The sequence below is a fragment of the Dipodomys merriami genome, unplaced genomic scaffold (assembly GCF_024711535.1).
Source record: "Dipodomys merriami isolate MVZ:Mamm:240054 unplaced genomic scaffold, mDipMer1.0.p SCAF_12, whole genome shotgun sequence".
Lineage (NCBI taxonomy): Eukaryota > Metazoa > Chordata > Mammalia > Rodentia > Heteromyidae > Dipodomys > Dipodomys merriami.
Window position 1 is genome coordinate 28,637,562 of NW_027202493.1, and position 27,648 is coordinate 28,665,209.

The window sequence follows — 27,648 nt, forward strand, 5'->3', positions numbered from 1 at the left end:
GTTTGTTTTTTTTTGGGGGGTCTGGTCATGGGGCCTGAACTCTGGGCCTGGGCGCTGTCCCTCAGCTCTTCAGCTCAAGGCTAGCGCTCTACCACTTGAGCCACAGCACCACTTCCGGCTTCTTTCTTTTTGCTTATGTGGTGCTGAGGAATCGAACCCAGGGCCTAATGCATGCAAGGCAAGCGCTTTACCACTGAGCCACCTTCCCAGCCCCCTCAGTACCATTTTAAAACATTGCATTGACTCAAAAAGTACTCACTCAGTACATGCATGCATGATTAACTTTTCAGTACGAATATAACTCAGTAGGTCAAGTGCAGGGTAGATGGTGTCCAATGTCCAATTTGAACTACTGATGTATTCTGGCAGAATAAGACCAAGTCAAAGATGCTTCGAAATAATGGTTTCAAAAGTTGTTCCTCCAATTATTGTGTTCTACAGTTAATTCCCTGCCACTCTATCCTGTCTCTATACAGTATTTTCTATTCACTGTCTCTCAATTCCCCATACCATAAAATCAGAAGGGATCCATATTTTCTTTTTCTTTCTTTTTTTTTTTTTTTTGGGTCCAGTCGTGGGGCCTGAACTCTGGGCCTGGACACTGTCCCTCAGCTCTTCAGCTCAAGGCTAGCACTCTACCACTTGAGCCACAGCGCCACTTCCGGCTTTTTTCTTTTTGCTTATGTGGTGCTGAGGAATCGAACCCAGGGCCTCTGGCATGCAAGGCAAGCTCTCTACCATTGAGCCACCTTCCCAGCCCCGGGATATTTTCATATCAGTAATCTCTCTTTGAAAATCTATGACAGCAAGTACTGATTATACAAATGAGTTAACAGACCAAATAGATGTAAATTTTTTAAAATTATACTACCAGCTAGAAACTTACCTTTGACAAAGTCAATACCAATAGGAAGGGCTTTCTCAGGCTCTTGACTTAGTAGGTAATACTTTATAGTTTCAAATACATTGCCATCTGCATGGGCTGCCTCAGCTAATTGCAGACATTCCTCTACTGTGGGTAGCTTGCACTAGAAAATAATTGATTTAATAGCAATGTTACTAAGATATATTGGGACAAAAGCAGTTGAATAAATATTAAACATTGCCATATACCCAGTTTCTTTCACTTTATTAGAGTTGCCCAGAATCTGCTGAATTAGTTATTTTTGAACTAAATATACAGACAAAAGCAACATCAGCATTCATGGTAAATATGACAGTTCAGCATCACATGTCTTCTACATTGTAAGTTCACCTAGCCTCCAGGCCAAAGCACTTTAATTCAAGGAGGCTAGAAATGTCAGGCTCTAAAATTGAACACCTTTTGGCTCATGAAATTTCATTATTACAGTATGAAAATAAATGTATATTAAATTTTTTACTGTAAAAAAAGAAAATATAAACAAAGCCAGGTACTGGTGGCTTGCACTGTAATCTGAGGAGTTTCTGAGGAGGATCTGAGGGTTATAATGCAAAGCTAGCCTGGGCAGAAAAGTTCCTGACACTCTTACTTTCATGATCTCAAATAGAATAGGAGAAATTCTTTTCCTGTATTAGAATCCCCAAATTGTTTACACTAACATCATTTTTGTACATTCCTTGTGAAACTGTACAATCATTAACATGTTTGCAAATATTCATTCATCTTTCCAAAGAGCTCCACATTTAAGAAGAAATTGATCATATGTTTTTCAGAATATATAATAAAGACAAGGTGAATACTGTTCTTGCCCAGGTCTTTGGGATAGGTCTACGGTAAAACGTTATAGAAGGATGAAGTTCTGAATATATTTTAGCTGCATGGAAATACAATGATAATTAATAGCATATGTTTCAATATAGATCAAAGACTTTAAATGATCTTGCCACAAAGGAATGATAAGTATTTCAAGAAATAGGTATATAATATCTCTGGCTTGATTTTTCTACCATTATTGGATATAAGAAAGTATCACTTTTACTCTATAGGTGTATATACAACTATTATTTGCCAACTACAAAAAAAATAATATGCCATGTGTTGGTGGCTAACGCCTATAATACTAGCTATTCAGGAGGATGAGATTTGAGGAATGCAGTTTGAAGTCAACCCAAGCAGGTCCGTGAGACTCATATCTCCAATTAAACCAGCAAAAAGTCAGCTTGAGTACAAATGTCAATATGAGCACAAAGCCCTGTTCAATCCCCTGTACCATTAAGAAAAATAAATAGTACTAATTCTGTATAATTTATGTTGTTATTTAGCCTCTATAAGTGTTCATTTTAACATCCTTATTCTTTGCTTAAGGGAACATTTTAGCATACAAACACTACAGAATGATTGCACAATATAAAGAAAACCCTCCTACCTCCTTCCATATCCACTGTAGTTTCAATGTAAAATTCGCAATTATGTTTACAAACCAATTTTGTAACATAGGTATATACAGGAATTAAAATCTCTCTTACTCTTAGATTCTACTGGTTAGATTAACTTTGCACACTTATCCTATCTCAAGTACATTCCCTTATTTCACACACACATATACACACATACACCTACACACCTATCCAGATACTTTACCTCTATACACTTTTTATCTATATATATGAATACAATATTTAATAAGTGTATACTGTTCAATGAATAGGGTCACTCACCTACAGAGGAAAGGTCTACATATAATTTTTCTTATAGGCATTTCAATAGCTATGCTACAAAAAGTGTGTTCATTCATGGTAATTTTAAAATGAGATTATACATGTACTAGTAGCACAAAAGTATAGGGATATGCTAGAAGTTTTATAAACTATCTTCCTACTGTTAGACATTTTTATTTTTATATATAATGTTAATATATAGGTTACTATATTTTATAAAGGCATAGTTTTTAATAACTTTAGAATAATGTACAAGGTTTGCATTGCATCGTGAATGTTTTTCAAGATCTAACGTCATCTGTTTTGAAAAGCTATTATATGCCTCCACTCAGATGAAGGCATCTGGGACATAAGAGACCTACTAAAATTTTACTCCACCTTTAAATCATTTGAGCAAGTTTCTTTCTTCTACGAGTTTGTATTCTTTGTAAAGTAAAACCTAAAAACCTTATTTTTCATGCTTCTATAGATTTATGAATTATGATTAATTTAAAATATTTGTAAAACCTTAGAAAAAAGACAAATAAATGTTACTTCTTAATGATATCATTCTTGCTGAATTTTTAAGTAAGCCAAAGGGACCACATATTTGTATTTTTCTGCACATTTATGTTTTTGCCTGAATATAAAATTAATTATCTCATGACACTGTATTACAAACTGATCTGTACTATCATTGCCTACCTTTTTATGGAGATCATTTATTTCTTCAGTACACCCTGGGTAGAAAGCACAGAGTTTTACTAAATGCAGCTCACTGTCAGGAATCATTAGGAGGAGATCAGCTGCCAAATTCCTGTTCATATAGTAAAAAGAGAAACTTTCATGAGGAAATACTCTAAAAATAACATAATTTTCAAAAGAGGGCTTACACATGTTAAGGTACTAAACATTAAAATATCTACAGATACTTTTTGTGTAAACCTCTCAAATCACTGGTTTTAGATTGTTTGCCTATATTCACGATAACTGGGAAAAAACCCCCCACAATTTTCAGTGATTCAAGCTATTGTTTAGTTTTCAAGAATTTCATATGTTAATAGTCAGCCTAAGTTTAGAGTAGGTGATATTTCAAATGAGAATTTATAAGGCTGTGAATGAGGGACTCTAGAAAAGGAAGCTCTTCAGCTTGCTTGTGAAGACAAAGTAAAAGTCATTAATGTGAATAAATCATTTTATTTTAATGTGAGAAAGGCTTAAGAATATAAAGACAACTATTAGGTGTAGTTTGAAACTTCTGGTGTAAATCCAAAATGAAAAGAAAGACATACACATCAAACTCCTAAAATAGTAATATTTTAAATTAGGTTTATGTTATGATTTTTAGAATAAAATGTGAGCTATCACATTAGAAATATTAGTATTGGCCAGGTAAATCCTTGTTTAATAAGACATATAGAGTAGTTTACTTGTTCTTTCTAAAAACTGTGAAAAATAGAATGTATTTTATAATACCAAAATCTTTTTTTTTTCGGTTGTGGGGCTTGAACTCTGGGCATGGGTGCCATCCCTCAGCTAGTGCCACTTCTGGTTTTCTGGTGGTTAATTGGAGATAAGAGTCTCACAGACTATCCTGCCCAGGCTGGCTTTGAACTGTGATCCTCAGATCTCAGCCTCCTGAGTAGCTAGGACCAGGCATGAGCCTCCAGTGCCTGCCTAATACCAAAATCTTTTTTTTTTTTTATTGTGAAAATACTGTACAGAGGGGTTACAATTACCTGGGCAAGATAATGAGTACATTTCTTATCAAGCATTGTAGCCTCCTCCTTTGTTTCCCCTTTCCATCCCTTCCCATCCTCCCCCTGTCCCCCACATCTAATCCCCCCCCCCACCAAAGTTGTAAAGTTCGGTTTTTTTGTTTTGTTTTGTTTTGTTTTTTGGGTCCGGTTGTGGGGCCTGAACTCTGGGCCTGGGCGCTGTCCCTCAGCTCTTCAGCTCAAGGCTAGCACTCTACCACTTGAGCCACAGCGCCACTTCTGGCTTTTTTTCTTTTTACTTATGTGGTGCTGAGCAATCGAACCCAGGGCCTCAGGCATGCAAGGCAAACGCTCTACCACTGAGCCACCTTCCCAGCCCTGTAAAATTCGTTTTTGACATAACGACTTGTACATCTCATTGTTGCAATGGGTTCACCTGTATCCCTATTTAAACGATTTGTTTTTCCCCTTCCCCTCCACAAATTATACCGACATGAAATACAGTGAAAGCAGGGGTTATACTGTGGGGGAGGGGCATACAAAGCAACAAAGAAATAATCTTATAAATGTTAATACCAAAATTTTATTGCATTGAAAATAATGTACATGATATATAGTGATCAGCCTTGCTAAAACTATATTTTAACTTCTATCAACCACAGATTACACCTACCATAATGAAATATATAGTAAGTTCTGATTTTTTAATTCAATATGTTTTTGAAAATTTAGTGTATTATGGGGAGATGTACACTATGGATATATTTGTGTTTCTGAAATGATAAAGCTGAATCAAATGTTCCAAACTCTTAATTTTAGTCAGAAGAGTGGATTAGTTTGGTATCAGAGTTAGCTATTATTTGATAGCATAGAAAGATACACACAACTTATTGTATGAGAGATTATAAAGTCATGTACTTAGATTATAAGAACTGTTCTTACAACTCTGTAACTAGGTTTTATTTACTATAAATTATATACTAGATATAAATTGATGTACTGTAAAACAAGACAAAGGATTTCTATGATCTGAAGGGAAACTAATGTACAACAATGTGAATAATGTGCACTTATTAAGGTAGATACAACATTTAAATATTCAAAATAAATATTTAAGTAAGTATTGAATATTTAAACAATTCTTACAATTTTTAAAATAAACACACTTAAAACTGGATAGTACCTGTATCCAACAGATGGAAAGCTAAAAGTAAAGTATTAAATATTAATATATTATCAACATAAAGAATGAAATCTTTATCAGTAACTAGATATAGATGACTCATTTTCAATTTACAAAATTATGAATATTTTTTAAACTGTATACTATTTTTGGTTTACTTTTAATCTTTAGGTATCCATCAAGGCTACAGATTTCTCTTGGAAATTAGCCTAATCATCATCACATATTTCAGAGTTTGAACTTAGTTTCTGGTAGACATACCTAAGACTATATAAAGGAGGAACTTTGCAGAAGGAGCTATAAATTAATAGAAGTTTTTTTAAATGAAAGTAACCACTGACTAAACTGAGATGGACTTACCACATTTGGGATTGGCCTAAGGTCAGTAATTATGACCATGTAACTAGGTATTATAACTTTTGACAGGAGAACTCAGTAGTACATAAGTACATAAGGCTGATGGTAGGGTAGCACTATATTTTGGGGTCTAACATGATTGTAAGATATGAGCCACCACAAGATTACTGAATTCATTCCAAAACTCCAGTATACAGACAAAAAGTACTAAGGCCATCACCACAACCATGTTCATTGCAGTATGATTCACCTTAGCCAAGTTATGAAATCAGTGCAGACGCCCCTCAATGGATGATGAATAGATCAAGAAAATGTGGTATATCTACACAATAGAATTTTACTAGTCCACTAAAAAGAATCATGTTGCACTACTGGTAAGGAAATGGAAAGACCTGGAAAAGATTATATTGAGTAAAATAAGTCAGGTCTAGAGAGACAAAAGTTGCATGTTACTTCTTATATGTAAAAGCTAGATTTAGCTTATAAACTTAAAAGTAAATACATTAGGTGGTAGGCAAGCATGTACAAATGGATTAACTGAAATATGGTAAATTCAAAGGAAAACTCAAATCATGTAATTCTTTAGAAAGGCAAAGTTCAGCAAAATAAGCACCAGGTAATGGGTACTCGAAAGGTAGGTGTAGAAAAATTAAAGGAGAAGAGGGAGAGAAAGCAGTAAAATATTCAAAGAATATTCTACAAAATTAAGAAAAATGAGGGAGGGAGTAGACTGAGAGAGATGGTTGACAAAAGGCAATATTTATAAAAATGCATTGTATTAATAAACTGCTTTGTTAAATGGCAACTGTTTTGTACAACTACTTAAAAGATAATTTTTTAAAAAGCACCATGGAAAGTCTGCCTTTTTCCTAAGTTAGCCACAGATTAAGTGATACATTCTAACACTAAAAATCCACTTTAGAGATATTTTCTGAAGCTTTGAAAAATAGCTCTATCATTTACTGAGATCTGAGGCAAATGACTATCTAACTCATAGGAAGTAATGGTTTATTACTATTACTATTACATGAAGTGCTTTGAATAGTATTTAGCATATAGTAAGTGCTATGCAGGTATTAGTCATCTATCACTAATCACTGTTATAGTTACAGTAACCTATACAGTTTCATCTTAACTCTGATCATATGCTTAGCTACATGATGGAAAAAGGTCAAAATCCTAACAAGGTTCTTTTTGAAACTTATTGAGATCCTAAGACTTTGGGGGAAAGAAAAAAATCTAAATTCATCTTTATTCAGCAACCATCTATTAAATACAAGATACTTTATCATAATGACAGATTTGACACAAGAACAGGGCTGTGCAGATCTGAAGGAGAATTGCTTTGACCTAGATTTTCAATTCGCCCCAGGGTATTTTCTAGGATCTTTCTTATTTTTTTTTTTTTTTGATGTCTTGTCTAAATTTGGGGAGAGGTTCCATTCTATGTCCCCAGCAAAACCTTCTATTTATTGTTTTCTATTACAAAAGTGATTTTATATTTTAAGCCTTAACTAGATACAAGACCTTTTTATAATAAGGGTAGGTATGCAAAATTTTGATGTGGAGATTTGTGGTCCTATAATCTTAAGACGTACACGTGTATTATCTCAAAGCACTTTAAGAGCATGAAGCATGAAGGAATTACATTAAGAAGGGCTCATAGTAGTTTCATTATATCATCATGCTAGTTCATTACTTTAGTCTCCTGTCATCACTCCTCCCATTAGTATATCTTTTTATAAAGAGGGAGTTCATGTTCTCTCAGCACATATCTTTTCAGGTGCAACTGATTGTGTTTTTACAATGCATGCTGTAAATAAAAGATGATTCTGTTCATTAAAACAAAAATCTTACCATATTGGAATCATCATGCATTTTCTTGCCAGCAATTCTAGGGCATAGTGGGTTGCTGGTAATGCAGATTCACCTAGCACGGTGCCCACACAGACTGCCAACTCCAGTTCATTTCCTCGGATTAGGTATGCCATAGCAAGCTTGCTCAATAAGAAAATAATTTCTTCAGTTGCATAGATGCTGGGTAGGATCATCATTCCCTTCCAAGCTCATAAAGTAGATAAAGTAGTATTAACCTATAAATCAATTATTCTTATAAAATATTGATTATAATAGTCCTATAATTATCTATGTAAGAGTAATTGCAATGTTGATGGAAAAGATGATAAGGGCACATACAGGAAAAATGTATCAGTTCAGAATTTAGAAGACTTTATAATTGTTTGATCTACTCTTGTAATGATTTAATAATACAGTGTAACATTCACAATATGTTATTAATTCTATCAAAAAATATAAAATCTTAAAAGCTTCTATGAGACTATACAACAGCTATAAATTATTCTGAATGTCATTATAAGTATGTATCACATGATAAAAATAAATAAAACAAGAGAACTCATAATCTGTAGTATAGTATACCCATAAACTATAGTATATGTGTGCTAATTTGACATGAAATTATTTAAGCTTAGAAGTATACAAAGCCAGCTCTTACACAGAAATCACCTTATCTTTCTCTCAAACACCATCACACATTTAAGGGTGTTGCAGTCATACACCAATTTGAAATGTTGTACCTCGATATTGTCTACAGCTAGATGGCAACATGCAGCTAATACAGCTTGACCATCCTGAAAATACCATTCTGCCAGCTCTTTACTGACTTTGTATAGGAGTCTAGAAAGGAAACAACAACAACAATAACAAAACCCTGTATTAATACATAATTCCATCATAAAAATGAAATGAACACATATTCTTTTTAAAGGTGATAAAGGGACCAAATAGGATGCCATTTACATCCACAATTAGGTTTAAACTCTAATTTGGAAAGAAACAAGTCAGAAAGCAGACTTTTTCCAGTGTATGATGTCATCATTCTGTCATCAGTCTCAATCTCTACGACTGTCAGAAGAAAAGCTTGAGTTTTAAATATCTCCACTCTGCATTGTTTGTGACTAAACTACTTGGGCATCTGATCCTTAGAAGAATTACAGGCTGAGATGACATTTTAAAATTATAAGTGGTGTCCAAATCTGTCTTGTGTACATTATTAGGTCTTTAATACCAAGTTCGGAAACTGCAGCAAAAACCAGGAGACATTGGTCCTGGCACGGTGTCTGCTTCTCATTTGGTGATCCTTTTCTACTTCATGAGCATTCCAAACATTTATATTTCCTACTGTTGAAGGCCTGAGTAGGAGCCAACAAAAGTAGTCAGGGAAGTAGAATTAAACTCAGGTAAGGTTAAAAGGATGACAGATTCTAACTTCTGCTTCTTTTGCTAAATATTTGCATTTCTTCTTGAGAAGAGGAATGAATGCTATTCTGTGGTATCATGGGATTATGGGATTATGGACATGACTGAAGATTACAGGTACTGACTTTACAGTGAAACACATTTTATTTTCTCATCACTACTTTCCCTTGCCAGCATGGCTTGGTCAGTTTTTAAGTATTTAGGGCCTTTTATTGTGTTTTGATTGTCTAAAAGCAATGCATGGAACCAAATCATTGTGAGTAAGGCAGTAAGCATAAAGCAGCAGCTCCTCATTATATAGAGGAAAATAAACTAGCTTCCAAAACTAGCCTCTGACTAGTGGAAATCAGCCATAAAAGTATTAACCCCACATAAGGAATAAATCACTCACTCATTAAAGTCTTCCTTGTAGACATCTTCCGAATTTGAAGCTCCTTTGCTTGCAGAAGGATGTAATGTTTGCATATTTCCCTCACATGCCGCCTAGAATTTAGGTAAGCCTCTAATTAATCTTTAGCGATATGTTGATAACCATTCGACTTCTGCTTATTGTTTTCAGCAAATTTTACATTTGTACCACGTTTGAAATTTATAGTATGGTTTGGAATTAACTTTGGAATTTTAGAATCAAATTATATGTTAACTCGATTGTGGGCACCAATATAGAACTTCATACAACTATGTTTCTAAAAAAATTGTTGAAATACATAGTTTATTGTAGTCAGAACTGTGTGAACAGTTCAAAATTCAGGGATGCTTGTAAGTTCAGAAAGATTTAAAAGAGATTCAGGGTGACCAAAGTAAAGATAGCATGACTAGAATGTTGAAGCAGGAAAAGTTAGGGAAGAAGTTCCAGCCATGAATGAGTGTCAACTATATAACGGCAAATCAATGCAATTTTCTCCTTCTTCTTAGCCCACCCCTCAGCCAGTGTGGTTAGTATGCTTAGGTGCTTGTACCTGTGCAACAAGTAAGGCTTCCTTGAGCTGACCTCTTGACATAAAGAAGTTGACTAGTTTTTTCACATCCCCAATGGCTATGCAGTATGGAATGACATCATCTTTATCTTCCTGGATTAGCTGGTCAGCTCTCCTAATAAAATAAGGGCATATTTACTGTATTAAATGGACATAACAATTTCAAACTCTGTCTGAATAACTCTGTTTGAAAACCCTTAATAACTTCTGATATTCTTTGGATGAAGAAATCAAAAAGCTGAACATTTTTAAAAAGCCCTAAAACTCCTCATTGTTGCCTCGAGGCTACTCGCTTAACTCCCACCAGCTCCTATATTCCAACTGCAGCCTCCACCTTTTAGTTACTTTACCTAGAACAAATTTTCCCATCTGTTCTCTTATTTATACCTTATTTTCAGTTCAAATGCACAAGCCTGCATCAGGTTTTCTCTGTCACAATATATCTAAGGGCATTTTCATGTTAATACTATAGATGCCTACATATGAAATGCACCATGATAGAAGCTTATTCATATTGCAAGATGCTAGAAAAGTATTCCAACAACGATACAGAATATCAGATCATCTGTATACTAATTCTGCAAGTTACAGTCATGTAAATTGAATACCTTTATCTTGGATAAATTCATAAAGATTTTGAGGTTCATAGGATGTCTTGTGAAATAAACAAGACTTGCTCACTTGACCTTGTTAGAGGTCAAGCAGTAACATTCACAATGTGTTGTGTGATTATAGAACTTCAGATGTATCCGGAATTCTGGGAATCTGAAGGCTAGAAAAAAACCTCCTGCTTAACTTTCTGTTAGGAGAGCTGGTGCTGTGGAAGAGCCTACTTCCCTAGCCCATGGCAAAATAGAAACATTTCTAGATTTCATGCTTTGGCTCTGGATTTTTTAAATTTTTATTTTATTGTAAAGATGCTGTACACAAGGGTTACAGTTACATGAGTAAGGAAAATAGTACATTTCTTTTCAAGCATTGTTAATCCTTCCCTTGTTCTCCCACTAGCTCGTCCTTCCTCCACCTCCCTCCTTCTCCCCCCCCCCACCATGACCAAAGTTGTAGGCTCTGGATTTTTTTATTTGTGTACAGGAATAACAACAGGACTTTTTCCTAAATTATTTCCTGTAAGAAAAAATATTATTTTTTCTCCAAGAATGGGAGGATTGTGGTTCAAGGACAGTTTGGGCAGAAAAGTGTGCAAGACCCCTTCTTAACACATAGGTGGGCTCAGTGGCAAGCATCTATCCACCTAAGCTGTGAGGGAGGCAGATGTTAGAAGGACCAAAGTTTCTGCCTATCATGGGTGGAAAGGCCACAGGACTCCAATTCAACAAAAGGTTCTGGGCGCAAATGGACATGCCTGTTATTCCAGGTACACTGAGAAGTCCTACGTAGACATAGCCCAGTCATGCACCTGATCAGGTTGTGATACCCAGTGTCAATAATAGCCAGCACAGAAAAGGGCTAGAAGCATGGCTCAGCAGTACAGTGCCTGTCTGTAAAACACAAGGCCTCAAGTTAAAACTCCAGTATCACCATTTTGTACTGCTAGAAGTATCAATAGTACTTTACCACCTAGCACAACAGTGCTACATAGTGGATGTTAAATAAATAGTTGCTGATTGAATAGGATAGTATAGAATGGAGAATAATCATGTGTATGGAGTGAAAGGTGTTCTGCAAAAGATGTGTTGTGGTCCTAACTTATGGGACCCACAAATGTACATATGTGGATATAGAATCTTTGCTTATGCAATTTATTAAATTAATAGGGAACTATATTGTAGGCACTAAATCCAGTATGATTGGTGTCTTCATAAGAAAAAGACATTCTAAACTTGAGACACAAGGATGATGCTGTACGAAGGGAGGCAGAGGCTCTTGATATATCTATAAATTAAGAGATGCCAAAGACCCCTGGCAGCCACTAGAAACTTGGAGAAAGCATGCGGCTGACTCTTTCTGAGTGTCTCCACAAAGGGCTTTCTCTGCCAGAAAACTGACTGGACTTTGAGCCTCCAGATTGGCTGCAGAACACAATGATTCATTTTAAGCTACCCAGATTGTGGTAATTTACTACAGCAGTCCTATGAAACTGATAATGAAAAAAACTTTCTTGATTTATGACCTTCTACTGCAAAGATATTTAGTCATATTTATTCCTTATTCAGACCATTCCCTACTATCAGTCCAAGAAGAGGGCTTGATGAAAATTAGTGTCTCCGGGAGAATATTTATGATTACAATAGTATTCTGTAAAGTGTTTGATAACCTTCAGAAAATTTTCCCATTTACATTTCAGTTCCAATATAATAGTAGTGTAGTCATAATGCTTGTTGGTCTTTCTTATGTACATTTAAATGAGGAGATTTGCCTTCTACTGTCATCATTAGAAGTCAGGACAAATACTAGAACATGATTTGTTACCTATTCATTGACTTATTGGCTCAATAGACAAAAATTTACCTATAAATTTAGAACATAAGAAGAAATCTCAAGAACTGCTTCCACATTTATATTGATTGTTTAAAGATTAAGGCATGCCTTACCTCTGCATTAAGTTCTTCCAGTATTTCACTGATACCCCAGGTGCAATTGATAGTGCTTTGTCCCACTAGAATAACAGGGAAAAAAAGCAACAATTGTACATTTTGATTGCATTGTGAATAGACCTTGATGAAGTCATAGTTATAGTAATACACATTTGTAGTTCTAGATTTCTAGGCACATTTTTTTTGCATTTTACTTCATGGATCCCACTCAGAATAAATATAACATTATAAAATAAAAAATATATAAAATTATCTTATTTATTAGGGAAAATTCCACAGCAGAGCTAAAGAAAAAGCATTTGAAAGAGAAAAAGAAAAATAGACTCAGAAACTAAGAGTAATAAAGAAAGGAATAATAACTAAATATAGATTTTGAAAATATTATGACATATCTTCTAATACACCAGAATAATTTGATCCATTTTCAATTAGCAATGAACTGTTTTATTTTAATTTTATTTATATTGAACAAATGTGTCATTTGTTTATATTTTATTCTTTCCCTACTCATTTTTATAAATTTTGTTTCTGCCTTTATAATTAATAGTATTTGTTCTATTTTCAAAAATTAGACTGGTATTCAAGAAGCTCATAATTCAGTCAATACTGACTATGATTGTTCTTTTTGTTGTTGTTGTTGGTCGTGGGGCTTGAACTCTGGGCCTGGGTGCTGTCCTTCAGCTCTTCAGCTCAAGGCAAGCTCTCTATCGCTTGAGCTACAGCGCCACTTCTGGTTTTCTAGTTGTTTATTGGAGTTAAGAGTCTCACAGACTTTTCTGCCCTGGCTGGCTTTGAACTGAGATCTTCAGATCTCAGCCTCCTAAGAAGCTAGTATTACAGGCGTGAGCCACCGGCGCCCAGCTATGATTGTTCCTTGAAAACATATATTTGTACTGAGTGCAAGACTCCAAGAGACATGAGAAAAATATATTTTGAACTACCACTACATGAATTAAAACGTACAAGCTGTCCAAATCACCTTATAAAGCCTATGGCAGTATTTCTCCAAGACCAGTATGCAGAAGAATTGCCAGAGGGGAGGCTCATGCTTCCTCTGAACTTCCTCTTTCGGTTCTGCTAGTTTAGAGACCTCCCTTCACTGACTCCTGTACACTACTGTCCTATGAGCTGCTCTAAAGTATAGAACTTGGGATTATTTGGGCAGATAATCACTTTGATCTAAAAACATTAAGCTTCTTACATTTAATATTTAACATGAATCATATTTTTAGAATACAACAGCAGACTGATTAAGTTTACTTTAGTGGCACATTACCTCTCCAAGTTCAACCATAAGTTCACAGTATCTCTGGATTTGTCCTAATCTCAAGTGAATTTCAGCAGCTTCCTTTAGCCTTTCCTCTTTAGTAGGTGCCCCAATACCGCCACCAAATTTAGACATCTTGACTGTTGTTAGCTCTTGAGCTTCAGACTGGTTAAAAAGAAAACAGTAATTTTAAAAAATTATTCTATGACAGCTGATATTTTTAAGCACATAGAACTGGAAGTCACATAGTTTAAAAAGCAATAATTTTTAAACACCATAGGGAATATGTACTGGGAGATGAGAGGCTGTATCCCATCATCCTTAATATTCTCCAGGTATGGTGGTTATACAGAAATAAAAAGAGCAAAAGTCAGTGACAAAGTGATACCTGTTTAGTTAAAGAGAATATAAGTCTCTAGCGAATGTACAAATGACTGGTTCACTTTGGCTCCTACACTAAAAAAGATTGTGACTTAAGAAATAATTCCTGTTTGTGAAAATAATTGTTCCTGCAACCATCAGATTTATACTACTGGTACATTTTTTTATGTTCCAACAGTTAACTATCAATATTTCATCAAAAATATACAAACTAATTTTTTTCCTTTTGGGTTTCTGACTCGTTTTTGTTTTTACTATTGGATAAAGTATCATGTATGAAGTATTTAATCCCACATTGGCATTCATTAACACTACAACATGATCATTTTTAATACAGCAATGCCAATCTATGAGTTTCTCTGAGACTTAAATCAGAGCCATCACCTGGTAAGAGAGGAAAGATAAAGGATTTGAAGAAGTTTTAAGTGACCTTTGAACAATATCATGAACTGCTATGGAAGCTATGACTGCTTTGGCCTGTCCTTGGTTTTACAGATTTATCTCTGTGGAGTTCATTTATTTCAGCATACCTAATTATGTATATACTTATTTCTTCTAATTTTCTTACTTACCATTTGTCTAAATGCATCATATTGCACATTTTACTTACAGTTTTAAATTTAATCAGATGCTTCAAATGCATTATTCCTTTGCAGTAGTTCTGGGGAAGTAAGCTATCATCTTGTCCTTTAATCACAGCAACCAAATTCCATAAATTGTCACTGCCACCTGGAGGCTAAAAGTTGAAACAGAATAAATACAGATAGCAGAGTGAATAAAACCTCCCATGATATTATAGATTCATCTATAAGGTAGATTCATGTATTCTAATCTAATTATTTAGATGATAGGTAACTACATTATCTCATTTATTATTTCTCATTTTATATTTTTCCCTTTCTTCCCTCCCTCACTTCCTCACCTCCTTTTCCTTACTATACAGTAGCTGGCTGTCAATTCATAACCCTACTGCTGGCCCAACCCTCAAATGCTGGGGTGAAAGGCAGGCACTACTGCATAACAGGCAACATTTGATTTCTTCTACTATACAGAGTGTGCTAAAAAGAGAACAAATCAATTGGGTTGATGACTGTGAATATATGGATATTCTTAAAGCATATAGAGCTGGAAGCTACATATTTAAACATAATACTTTGTCTCAGTAAAATACAATCATATTTAAACATAATATTTGAGCCACAATGAATCAGAACTTTGGTGGTTCAGTTTAGATAAAGGGATAAGGCTTACGTTTAATTGCAACAATACTTACTGATAAACATTCTGAAAACCATCTTAATTTTTTTGCTCGAGGATTACCAGTTAGCTTTTCTATTTCTTGCTTAATATCTCTTGACACTTTCCCACACAATAGAGGAGGAGTGCCTTGTTCAAGAGCATGATCTGAAGCAGAGATGCGATGTAGTGAGTAAATACGTCTTACAAAGTATTGTTTAATTATAAAATTTAATATGTTCAATACCAGTATTCCCGATAATTTCCTCCCAGGATCTGTCAGCCACAACGTTTATTTGTAAAGGAGTGATTAAAGATGTCAATGACCAGAGTCGCACTGTGGAATCACGGGAGCAAGAGGCCATGGTGAAGGGACGACTTGGGTGACATGTTAAGCCTGATAGAAAACAAACCAACTTATTTTCAAAATAATTGAAAATTATTCAAAATATTGAAAAGGAAAATTTATGTATACTTCATTAATCTTCTACAGAATTGAAATGATGAAGAAATGAGAATAAGGGAGAGTCTTAGAGGTCAACTTTCTGCCTGCATTTAATTAAAATTGAGACTGAAAATATAAAACTGTAATATATTACTTAATACTTTCGATAACATAAATATATAATTATTAAAAATTAAATAGTCCTGAATGAAAATTCTGCAATTACATTTTACTTGGTTAAGCAGGGTATGTACCGTAATAGAGCACATGGTATTTACTAGTTAATGGGAGTTCCAGTTACAAGATAGAGGACTTGGAGACTGCATTCCAAATTAAAGAACATCAACAAAAAAGGATTCTCCTATACTCAGTCGCACACTGCCTTAAGGCGGATGCCCTTGGGATAATGTCAGGGATTTGTATTATTCTTTAAGGATTTGTTATTTTTAATTCTTAGTCTACTCACTCCAATCAAGGTTTAGGAATAAGAGCAAGTACAAATACAAGTGAGAATAAATGATGTATAACAACAAAATTGTCTGAGTTTTCCACATTTATTGCAACTTGGTGTATATTTAAATATATACATATATATTTCTCTTTGTATAAAAATAGGGAAATGGTTAAGTAAGTTATGCCTACACTATGAATAATTTCCTCTTCTACAACTTATGCCATGAGTCCCTGTAAAGTAAGCAAGAAAATCCAACCTATAAATATAGCCAACCTATAAAATATATATCCTTATATATGTATATGTAGTGCATGTTTTGTGTGTGTGTTCACAGAAACACAAACACACTTGCAGAGACAGATAACACAGTGCTAACAATAAACATTTTCTGATAACTGTCACTTATCATTTTTATATTTTGATATTTCAATATGCTGATTTATCAGTGAGGACAAATGTTATTTAAAAAATGAAATGTGACTTCTTTAGAATGTTTTACTGCCCAGGAATTACAAGTATCATTAACACATCAAAACAAATATACATGAAAAATATTTTACCATATACATCTGCACCGTGATCACACACAGTATCCAAACAAGTTCCTTCCCGAGTGTCCCATACTTTTATAGTATAGTCCCAGCTGCCAGATATTAGTAGATAGGGAATCTCAGTATTCCACATTAATCCCCTCACAGGTGCACTGTGTCCATTAAGAATACTTATGCAAACATCTTGAGTATAATCCCAGATTCGAACAGAACTGCAAACAGAATGTTATCTATATAATTCAGATTATAATATATACTTTTGTTCTTTAAGGCAAGTCTCTGTTTCATATAAAAAGATTCCTTTTCTTTCCCAACTCATTTTTTTGGGGTGTAGAAAAATATAATCAGCCACCCATATCCATCGGGTTTTCAGTTTTGGACTCAACAAAGTATGGATCAAAAATACTGAAAAAATGCAATTGTATCTGCACTGAAATAGATAGAATATTTTTCTTGTCATTATTCTCTCAACATAGAATATAACAACCATTTCTAGAGCATAACTTATTTCTATATCTTATACATTTGATTTGAATATATTTTCTCTTTTCCACATATTCCTTTAAAATTATTTCTCTTAACTTTCCTGAAAATAATCTAGAAATAAGCATAAAGACTGAGTAAAATAAATAGGTAAGAATCAAAAAGATAAGTATGGTTGAATTAATTTTGGTTTAGTTCTTCATTGAATGTCTACTTGTTAAGTACAAAAAGATTTAAAATATTTCCATGTATGGTTTTATTATATACACATATGTGTTTCTGGGAAAATACATTTATGACTTAAAGTTCAAAAAAATTAGAAGGCAAGAATACATACCCATCATCAGAACCACTACAAAGAATTCCTTCCCTCAGAGGTGACCATTTTACATGAAACACTTTAGCTGTATGTCCACTAAAAACTTTCAGTGGTTGGTCAGAGCTGGTGGCTGCGTAATAGATGCGAACGTTTTTGTCTTCACAGCCAGTGGCTATCATATTTCTGAAATGCCAACGGTGGTTCATTAAAATAGGATAGGTTTATATTATTGATTATCAGTAATTGAAAAAATGTACAACGAACTTTACAATTTAGGCAGGGGGGTCCAGGGGGTGAGGAGTGTAGTTGTGGAAATGGGAGGGAAGGGATGGTAGGAGAAAAACAAATGAGGAGGCAAAAATGCTTGATAGGAAATGTACTCACTACCTTGCTCGTGTAACTGTAACCCCTCCGTACAGTATTTTCACAATAAAAAAAACTTATTTAAAAATGTACAACAGTTTTAACTTATATAGATGTAGAAACTTCCACTTCCTTAACAAAACAGAAATGATATATATAGAGAGAGATAAATACAGACATCTCTATGTTTACATACCTATCTATAATCATTCATACTACTGGTTGTAGAAACTGCATACCAGTAGGAAGAGGTTTTTTTTTTTTCCAGTGTTCCATTTTTATTGTTGGTATTTATATTTTATTTATCTTAGTCAGAGACAATATATTTGGGGTTTATGGGTTGTTTTTTAGACATATAATTTCCTGAACCTTATATTTTGTAATTATTTTTATCTTAAAAAGGGTTCTTCCTGATAAGTGATGAGTTGCTTACTTCACCTGCCCTGGGAATTGTTACTTGTTTTTTAAGTGGTGTGAGTACTGACTGTGATGATTCCTGTAGAAGAATGCTGGAAAAGCTCCCTGAAGAACAGGCTGTCTCAACAGATAGTAAAACACAGTTCAGTTTTCCATTTCTTATTGTTGGCCTTCACTTCCTTGAGATGCTTTATTTGTTACAAGCAACTAAGGATCCTCTGGAAATACACTGTGATCTTTATATTATTTGCTCTTTATTCTCACAAGAGTGAAAGTATAATACTCCTTGTCCCCTAGTTGGAATATTGTTAGGGAAGGAGTGACGGAAACTAGGAAAACCTGTGGAGACCATGTACCTGTCAAGAGAGTCTAATTAAGGAGCATCTGCTCTAATCGTCATATAAATAGTTCTCTTACCCTAACGCTAAAGAGGAAAAGAATTACATGCTTTGGAATTCAACCATCATTAAAATTCTTGAAAAACTTCAAATTTCTGATTGTGTCATGTAACCTTTATATTTTATATTCACATGCAGAAATACAACTGGCATGTACAGATTACATTTTCCTAAGGTTCATTAATAAACAGACCAATTTTCACATTCTGGAAAATTATTTTGCATATATACGTACATAGATTTACATACACAGTATATTTTGTATGCTTGCAGATGCTAGAACATTAATATGTATTCTTAGAGAAATATCAAAAGCATTAAAGAAGCATAAAACATATCCAAATTGCAATTCCAGACATTTTTGAATACACTTTTGAAAGGAGAGGCTATTTTTATTTTTCCACTAAAATGCAAAGGAGAATATGAATACATGGGGAATAACTTTAAATTTTATAACTTAAAAAAATATGAGAAATACACATATGGAGAATAAGACAGGTTTATAACAGTTAAAATAATGGACTTAGAGTGTCAAAAATTTTTCTTAACTAACAATACTGTATTAAAATCAAATTTTTATTTCAATTTCCTAAATCTTAGTTCCATTAGGCAGATAAGAATGTAGAACTGTTCTGTTATTCAGATACAAAATAATCCTATTGCTGTATTTACTTAACAAGTAATTATAGGACATCTAATCTACCTTTTCCAACAAACTGAGAGTTAGCAACACAATGTTTTGCTGTGAATATTATGATACACAGAGAAGCACGCTGGTGATCTCTTGGGCTTACATTCCAGAGGGGGAAGAAGCCAATACGCAACTAATTACATAATCAAAATTTAATTTTAGAGCTGAGTGTGGTGGTGTATGGGTCCTGCTACAAAGAGAAGGAATTAGGATTATAGTTTCACACCAGACTGGGCAAAGTTAGTTGAAGGTGTGATCTGAAAAACAAACTAAAGGCAAAACGACTGGGATGTGGCTCCAGTGGTACAATGAGCCCTTGAATTTAATATCCAGTAACCAAAAACAACCAAAACAGCAAAAGATTTAATTTTATCACAATACCTGCTCTAAAGGCGAATTATAAGAGACATTTACTTAATATCAACGTCAGGGAAGATGGTAAATGTATTTCTGCTGAGAGTGAGGTGGGGTCTGTAGTGTGTAACGAAGAGAAGCATCCTAAATATAGGTGGGCAGCATGAGTAAAAGTATTGAAGTGAATATTGTCTGCATAGTTCAAGAAACTGAAAGCCGCTATGGTCAGAAGCAAGGTGAGCAAGGCTTGGATGAGATTCATTAACCATAGTGAAACCAAGATCATATAAGGACGTTGTTGTAAGGCTTGCCGGGAATTTCAGTTTATCCTGCAATCAATGGAAAACTATGAAGGATTTAAGCAGTAGACTGGTGTGCTCAGATGCGTACTTTTAAATGTGCACTAAAAGAGGTAGAGAAAGAGAAAAGCAGAATAGCAAATATAAAGTCTGGAAATGATTAAAAAGGCCTCTGATAATGTCCAAAAACAAAATCTGAAATATTAAATAGTCAATGTCTTAAATTCTCACCAGTGTTTTAAGTTTTTAAGTATTTTACAATGCAAATGCCTATGTATGATATACTTTTTGAAACTGTACAGTACTTTCACAATAAATTTTTTTAAAAAGAAAATAACATGAATATGACTTTGAAAAATTCTGTTATGTAGACACATAATAGATTGTTTTAACCTACTAGATTGTGTTCTTTATTAAAAGTGCTGTTTTATTTCTTGTTTTCTAAAAACAATAAAAAATGCTAGACTTTATTCACTTTTTTATCAATCTAAGGTTATATATGCATTAGCCATTTATTCTATTAATAGCTTATTAAATTAACTTATTTTTCAGAAAAATAATTCAGATATTAATTTACTGGAAGGGAGATGTCTTGAGAAAGAATACTTAAACAGATATTAGAATGAGCACTAGACTGGACATGGAAGTTTTGACATATTAAAGTATAAGAAAAGAGGCTAAGGATACTGGGTTTAGTTTTTTGTTTATTTTCTTGTTTTATTTAATTAGCAATTACTAAGTCTTTAAATAGGAAATAATGGTAGGTGGTTTAGTCAACAAGTCATTTTATGCGTAACAATGCAATTCTACATTTAGTGAAGTATATGTGACTTTACTCAGAACACAAGCATAATGAGGTGTTAATAATTACTTCTATGTTTCTTACATTTTTGGTCTGGAAAAATCATAATTCATATTACTTTGACTAAATTTGGAGAAACCATATTTTCACATATAGTTTATATTTTATCAAAGAGAAGTTTGAAACACAAAATTCTTGGAAATGAAGTAAGCTAATTGCCCAAACATAATGGAATTACATGAGAATAGCCCAGATTTGTATAGTTCTTTAAAATCTCCAAAATATAATAGCTACAGAACAAATATACTTACTTGTTGTTCTGGCTCCAATCACAGCCAAACACTGCAGCTGGATGTTTGTATCTGTGTAGAACTTTGCCATCAATTGTTCGGATAATACTAAAATTAATTATAATACGTTAATAGGAAAACAATGTTTTGTCTTTGTAAACACCATTCCATTGTTATAATTAGTGATATAGCAATACAACATATATCTACCTGGGCTGATATAAAATAGTATAATATATGGTAGAACTATTCAAATAAAATCTCATTGATACATAGTTAGAATGACCAAATACATCTTTTATAGACAAGGACACTTCATAATAGGATATAGTACTTACCAGAAACCATCTCCACTGCAAGTGGCTATTCTTTTGGAATCTTTATGACTCCAGGCAATGCAGAATATTCCATTTTTTCCATGCTTCAAAAAATGCAAAATACCTATCAATAAGAAATAATTCACCCCTTTTTCTCTTATTTATTTACTTCTTTTAAGTATTGTTTTTCTATTATGAACTTACTCTATATAATACTGAGATATTACTGTCCATAGAACAAATAGATATATAGTCTAAGAATTTGCAATGTTGTCACATTTAAGAAACAGATCCATTATTTAAAGAGAAGTATTATTTGGCTCTGTTTCTTTTAGGGGGCATGGGTAAGAGTCTGCTTTTTCAGTTATCCATAGAATTAACGTTTGATTCATGTCTTTTACTGTGATTACCAGGCTACTCCAAGTATAAGAAATGTGGTGAGCAATATTTATTACTAGTTGTTCTTTTAAGTATCAAGAGTTCATTTTTGTTGAGAAATTAGAAGAGATATAAAATTGTCCTATAATAAGGCATTCACTATTTATTGTAAACCTGAAGACATATTAGGGCATATATAAATACAGGTAGTGTGATTCAAGTTTCTAAACCACAAGGAAGGAATAAACTACATATATAGGATGTCATTTGTCAACTGTGTTATGGATGAATGAAAGTTATAATTGACCCATTTCTGAATGACAGTTTAACATTTTCTATTTGATATAGTACTTAGATTGTGTTGCCGTAAAACTAAAGTGATTTCTTAGTCTGCTTTTGTAAAGATATAGATTTGACTTCCTAAGGTAATATCCAAGTTTTAAAGTTTCTTTGAGCAGTTTAAGGAAGGGAGACATATATGTGTGTGTGTGCGTGTGTGTGTGTGTATTCATTCAGTTTAAGTGATGGAGGCTTAATTTTCCTTTGCCATGAGAAATACATCTGTCACTTTTAAATTTTCTTTCTTTCTTTTAGGTCACACATTGGCATTCTTATAATTTTCTCCATATTTGTAATACAGAATTGGAGCAGTTCTGATACTGGGTTAGTATACTATTGACTGCTAGGAAAGACTTGAAAGAATGTAAGATGTGTCCCTCATACTGATTGCTTTGAATACTAGTCAGAATTATTTAAGTGCTAATAAAGAGATATGTTGCTTTGCATAGAATTAAGATGTCATCAGAGGAAATCAGTAGATACTCAATAAATATTTTGAATAAATATTTTGAATCTTGATCAAAAGTTTAATTTCTAGGCTCATTTCTTTCACTGTTTATTCTGAGATAAGTTCCTGTCCTGGCAATAGCAATGTGAATATCAGGTTGACTATTGCCAACAGAAGAGCGTTGTTTTGATGTATGTGGAAAAGGGAAAGATATTTCTTTTATCTCTATGAATATTTCTTCTTTGGAGAATACAATTGTTCACCAGTGCTTGGCAAATAATACATTAAAGCAAGTACCCTCCCCCACCCAGGAGAACAGAGCTGCTAGACAGTGTCTTCAAAGGGATACACATGCTTTTGCATAAATATTTTAGAGCCTTAAACGTGTAAGCAATATTCAAAGAAAGTACTTTCTTAATAATTTAAGTTCAAAGTAAACAAAATTTCAAGATGGTGAAAGAAAAGCCTAGATTTCATTCATGTTCTCCAATGCACACTTAATGTACCGTATCACACTGCACATGATTTTTGAATGATAATGGAAATCTGTAAAATATGGGATGATGATTTAAGCCTAAGGAAAACTACGATGCGTGATATTACACCTAGGAAGAAAAGCACTGATACAGCTTTTGCTACAATGAGAGAATCTGAGGGAAATCTAAGAAATGACAGCCTCTAAGCTTATCACTTCGTAAGTGAAGAAACAGGATCAAGGCATTAAAAGGATTCTATGCTGAAGGATATTATCAAGTGAAAAAGAATTACAATTTAGTGTTTCTGAGTTTATTCTTTCTTACATCCATTAATCTTTGCCTGGACTTGGTGGAGGATGACTTGAAATTCTTTTCAATCACTAATATAACTGGATGCAGGTGAATTTTTATAGTCTGAGGCACAATTCTCAGATTACAATTGAGAATGCAATTACTTCATTGAATTAGTTGAATTCATTGATTAGTTATGTTAGCATATTTTTGACTATTAAATCATTAGAACATTTATAAAGTGTAAAGTACTCTAAGAGAACATACATGTCATTGTATTTTGAGTATTAAATTAAGAAGTAAAACACAAAGTATAAAGTACCCTAATTATTCAGCAGCCAGTAGTTATATCTTACCTCATTAAATCGTTGTATTATTTTGCCCTTATGAACATCCCAGATAAAAGCACCATTTCGAGAAGTTGCTCCGGCAATACAATTTAAACCACCTTAGGAAACAATATGTTTGTTAGACATTAGATTATATATAGATATATGCCAAAATATAATTCCTTTGACAAGATTACAAAGGAATTTTACCATAAATAATTTGTCAACATTAAAATATCTCATCATATCTGTAGTATTTTATAGTATTTAATTCTGTTCCTCTTTGGAGATTCTTATTTACAAATTTATTTGCAGTTTTTATTTTCTTATTATTTATTCTAAAACAGAGGAAATTATACAGCTATATATGTCATACTGTATTCCAAACCTCTGTCAACCTTCACTAATGTAGTTTTAATTTCATCCAGATTTATCTAAAAGCCAATTAATTAGTAACCATACAGCAAAAAGGAACAAACTTTTCCCAAATTTTTATTTTCTGCTGCAGATTCTCAATGTAAAATGGAAGTATGCTCTCAGTAAGATTGGCTATTTAGGTTACGATTTGAAAGGATGGATTGATGATTTTTACTTGAGTTCTGGGCTTGAGACATGCATTTTTTTTCTTTTTTTGTAGATTGTATCATTTTGTTCATTTCTAGATTACTATGATATAAACCATACTGAATTAAGATACATTCTGGAATAAGTGGTCTCATACAAAGATTATATATATTATATATTCTATTCAAAGGTATATAGATTACAGTAGTATATTTAGAAACAGAGATATTAGATAAAGGAAATATTTTATATTATTATAGGAGAAGGTTTATTGAAATAATTATGAAAAAATTGTGCTAGTGCTAGAATTTGAACTCTAGGCTTTGTGCTCTCACTTGGCTTTTTTTCCATTTAAATTTGGCATTCTATCACTTGACCATACCTCTACTTCGGCCTTTTAATTGATTCAAGTAGAGATGAAAGTGTCTTGGATTTATCTGCCTGAGCTAGCTTCAAACTTCTGTCCTCAGATCTTAGCCTCCTAAGTAGGTAAGATTACAGGCATGAGCCACCAGTGCCTGGCTAGGAAATACTTTTTTATAGTTATGAATGTAGTTCTAGTTTTATAGTCATTTCCAGAAATAAACTTCTATGAAAAGGAAAATAGTATTTATGGTGTATATTATAAAATAACATCACATAAAACTCTTGCTTGCATAACATTCCTCTATGTTTTTAAACATTCCCAATGTTTTTAAATGAAAATAATATCATGAGACTCTAGATATTTCAAAAGTAGGAGTAAAGTTTGGATTTGAAAGTGACTTTCAGATGGAAAGGCAGTCACCAGCATAGCCACCGTGAAGCCAGGTGCTTTGTGGGAATTGATTTCATCACTTAGCATCTGACATTTTTCTTTCTTTTCTTTCTTTTTCTTTCTTTGTTTCTTTGTTTCTTTGTTTCTTTGTTTCTTTGTTTCTTTGTTTCTTTCTTTCTTTGTTTCTTTCTTTCTTTCTTTCTTTCTTTCTTTCTTTCTTTCCTTTTCTTTCCTCTTTCTCTCTCTCTCTATTTCTTTCTTTATTCCTTTTTGCTTTCTTGCATTCTTGTTTTCTTTTTTGGTAATTTTTTATTATCATTAAGCAGTTGCACAAAGGAGACAAAGAAGTTACTTTTCATCAAAGCAGTTTATGAATGCAGTGCGTCCTGATCAATGTTACCCTTTCAACATTCTCACCCACCTCTCCCAAGTCACCCTTGCCTTTACTTATCTTAATTTTAGGTTATGTATTGAGATTTTGCAATTCACGAAGAAGTTTATGTGTACAATGCATCTTGTATGTAAACACTTCAACAACTTCACCCCCCTTCACCCACTCCTCTTGTATTTCCCAATTCTGTGATATATACAATGAATTCTTGCCTGTGTTCTCCCCACTTCCTCCTTCATTTCTCTACCCTTCTTTTGGCTCCACGCTTGCCTCTTGCAAGTACCCTTTTCCTGGTACTTGTTTTGTTGGACTTCTACTAAGTCTTTAAAAAAATTATACTATTTGTGTTCTCCATAGAGTGTATTATACTTCTGCATGTCTGTGTTTCTGTGTAGTTGAACTTGAGAATGTTCAACCAATAGCAGTTACAATGCAATATTACACTTCTGATGGGTCCCAATCTTACATTGCTCTCCAGGAAAACATGCTTTGAAGATGTACATTGTAATAATTAAAAGTACTGGCAAGTTTTGATTAACAACATGAGCTGTACATAATATTTTCTCCTCTTTTTACGAGAGCTCTATAACCCAAAGCTATATAATCATCTTTTTTTACATCATCTTCTTTATTGGGAATCCAATTGCTATGGCAAGCTAACAGATATAAGCATACACATGCCTATTCTAAAACTTAAGGAAAATTATTTTTTCTCCAAAGGTATCAAACACTTTGAAGGCCCATAACTTCAATGTTAATTATTCTCATGTATAATGAAACAAGTAAAAAGAGGATAAAGGATGGTTGTTAATATAAATTTGATTCAAATAAACTCAAATAAAATTTGATTCACATAATATCATAAATTTAATGCACATAAAAATCCTGGAAAACTTTTATCCTATAAAATGTATCATCATTTAAAAGGTATAGCTATAGAAATAACAGCTAAAATCTATATATGATTATATCATATTAAAGGAGTCAAGAATGAAAATACCTATGCATGTGACTTACTCTGAAACCTCATTAAAACTGAAGTAACTAATTGTGGGTATTCATTTGCTTATACAAATTGCGGCAACATGAAATCTAGAGAAAGAAGACAGATCAAATGAAACTTAAAAATCACTTAATTATATTCTTGATCTTAATAAAGTATGTCTTACCAGGAGCCCATGAAAGCGAATAAATAACCCCTTCATTGCCAGGAGAAGTGTACACTGCTGTTAATGTGTTTATATCCCAGACTTTTATAGTGCCATCAAATGATGCTGTTGCTAAAAGATTTGGATCATCAGGTTTGAATTTGCAGTCAAAGATAGTTTCCACATGGCCCTATGAACACAGTATAGAAAGTCTTAACTACTGAGACAATACTGATTATCAGCAAACAAATCAGAATGAATCATTAAACTGATATATATGCTACGGTTTTTCAAATAGTATTGAAAAATTAGAGGTAAAAGTGATACATAAAATTAGAATTGCTGCTATGAATACTGAATATTCTTTGGGGCTATTGTTATTTATTCAGAATGTTTGAGACCAGAAGTATTCCAGATTTCATGTATTTTTAGATTTTGTAGTATTTCCATATGCATAATGAGATACTTGGGTAATGAGACCCATATCTAAAACTGAAATTCGTTTGTGTTTATTATATAATTTGTATGTATAGCCTGAAGACAATTGTGTGTGTGTGTGTGTGTGTGTGTGTGCGCGCGCACTAACAGGGCTTGAACTCAGGGCCTTATACTCTCACTAAGATTCTTATGCTCATAGCTGGCACTCTACCATTTGAGCCACACCTCCACTTCGGCAACTTTGGCTTTATGCTGGTTAACTGGAAATAAGAGTCTCTCTGGTTTTTCTTTTCTTTTCTATTGTCTTCTTTTCTTTTCTTTTTGTCAGTTGTGG

General features: G+C 33.4%; 1 protein-coding gene across 2 annotated transcripts in view; it reads right to left on the reverse strand.

Annotated features, from left to right (window-relative positions):
- Wdr17 (WD repeat domain 17) overlaps window positions 1–27,648 on the reverse strand; it is a 66,831-nt gene that overhangs the window by 8,252 nt on the left and 30,931 nt on the right. For both annotated transcript variants that reach the window (XM_070015988.1, XM_070015986.1), the window contains 19 exons: window positions 26,898–27,066; window positions 24,044–24,135; window positions 21,777–21,859; window positions 21,460–21,546; window positions 17,843–18,007; window positions 17,032–17,234; window positions 15,820–15,969; window positions 15,610–15,740; window positions 14,947–15,072; window positions 13,965–14,120; window positions 12,686–12,750; window positions 10,116–10,248; window positions 9,548–9,639; window positions 8,475–8,574; window positions 7,735–7,874; window positions 5,521–5,541; window positions 3,325–3,436; window positions 887–1,028; window positions 260–362 (listed from right to left, as the gene is read on the reverse strand). In XM_070015988.1, coding sequence (XP_069872089.1) covers window positions 260–362; window positions 887–1,028; window positions 3,325–3,436; window positions 5,521–5,541; window positions 7,735–7,874; window positions 8,475–8,574; window positions 9,548–9,639; window positions 10,116–10,248; window positions 12,686–12,750; window positions 13,965–14,120; window positions 14,947–15,072; window positions 15,610–15,740; window positions 15,820–15,969; window positions 17,032–17,234; window positions 17,843–18,007; window positions 21,460–21,546; window positions 21,777–21,859; window positions 24,044–24,135; window positions 26,898–27,066 — 2,270 coding nt within the window. The remainder of the gene's footprint in view (window positions 1–259; window positions 363–886; window positions 1,029–3,324; window positions 3,437–5,520; window positions 5,542–7,734; window positions 7,875–8,474; window positions 8,575–9,547; window positions 9,640–10,115; window positions 10,249–12,685; window positions 12,751–13,964; window positions 14,121–14,946; window positions 15,073–15,609; window positions 15,741–15,819; window positions 15,970–17,031; window positions 17,235–17,842; window positions 18,008–21,459; window positions 21,547–21,776; window positions 21,860–24,043; window positions 24,136–26,897; window positions 27,067–27,648) is intronic.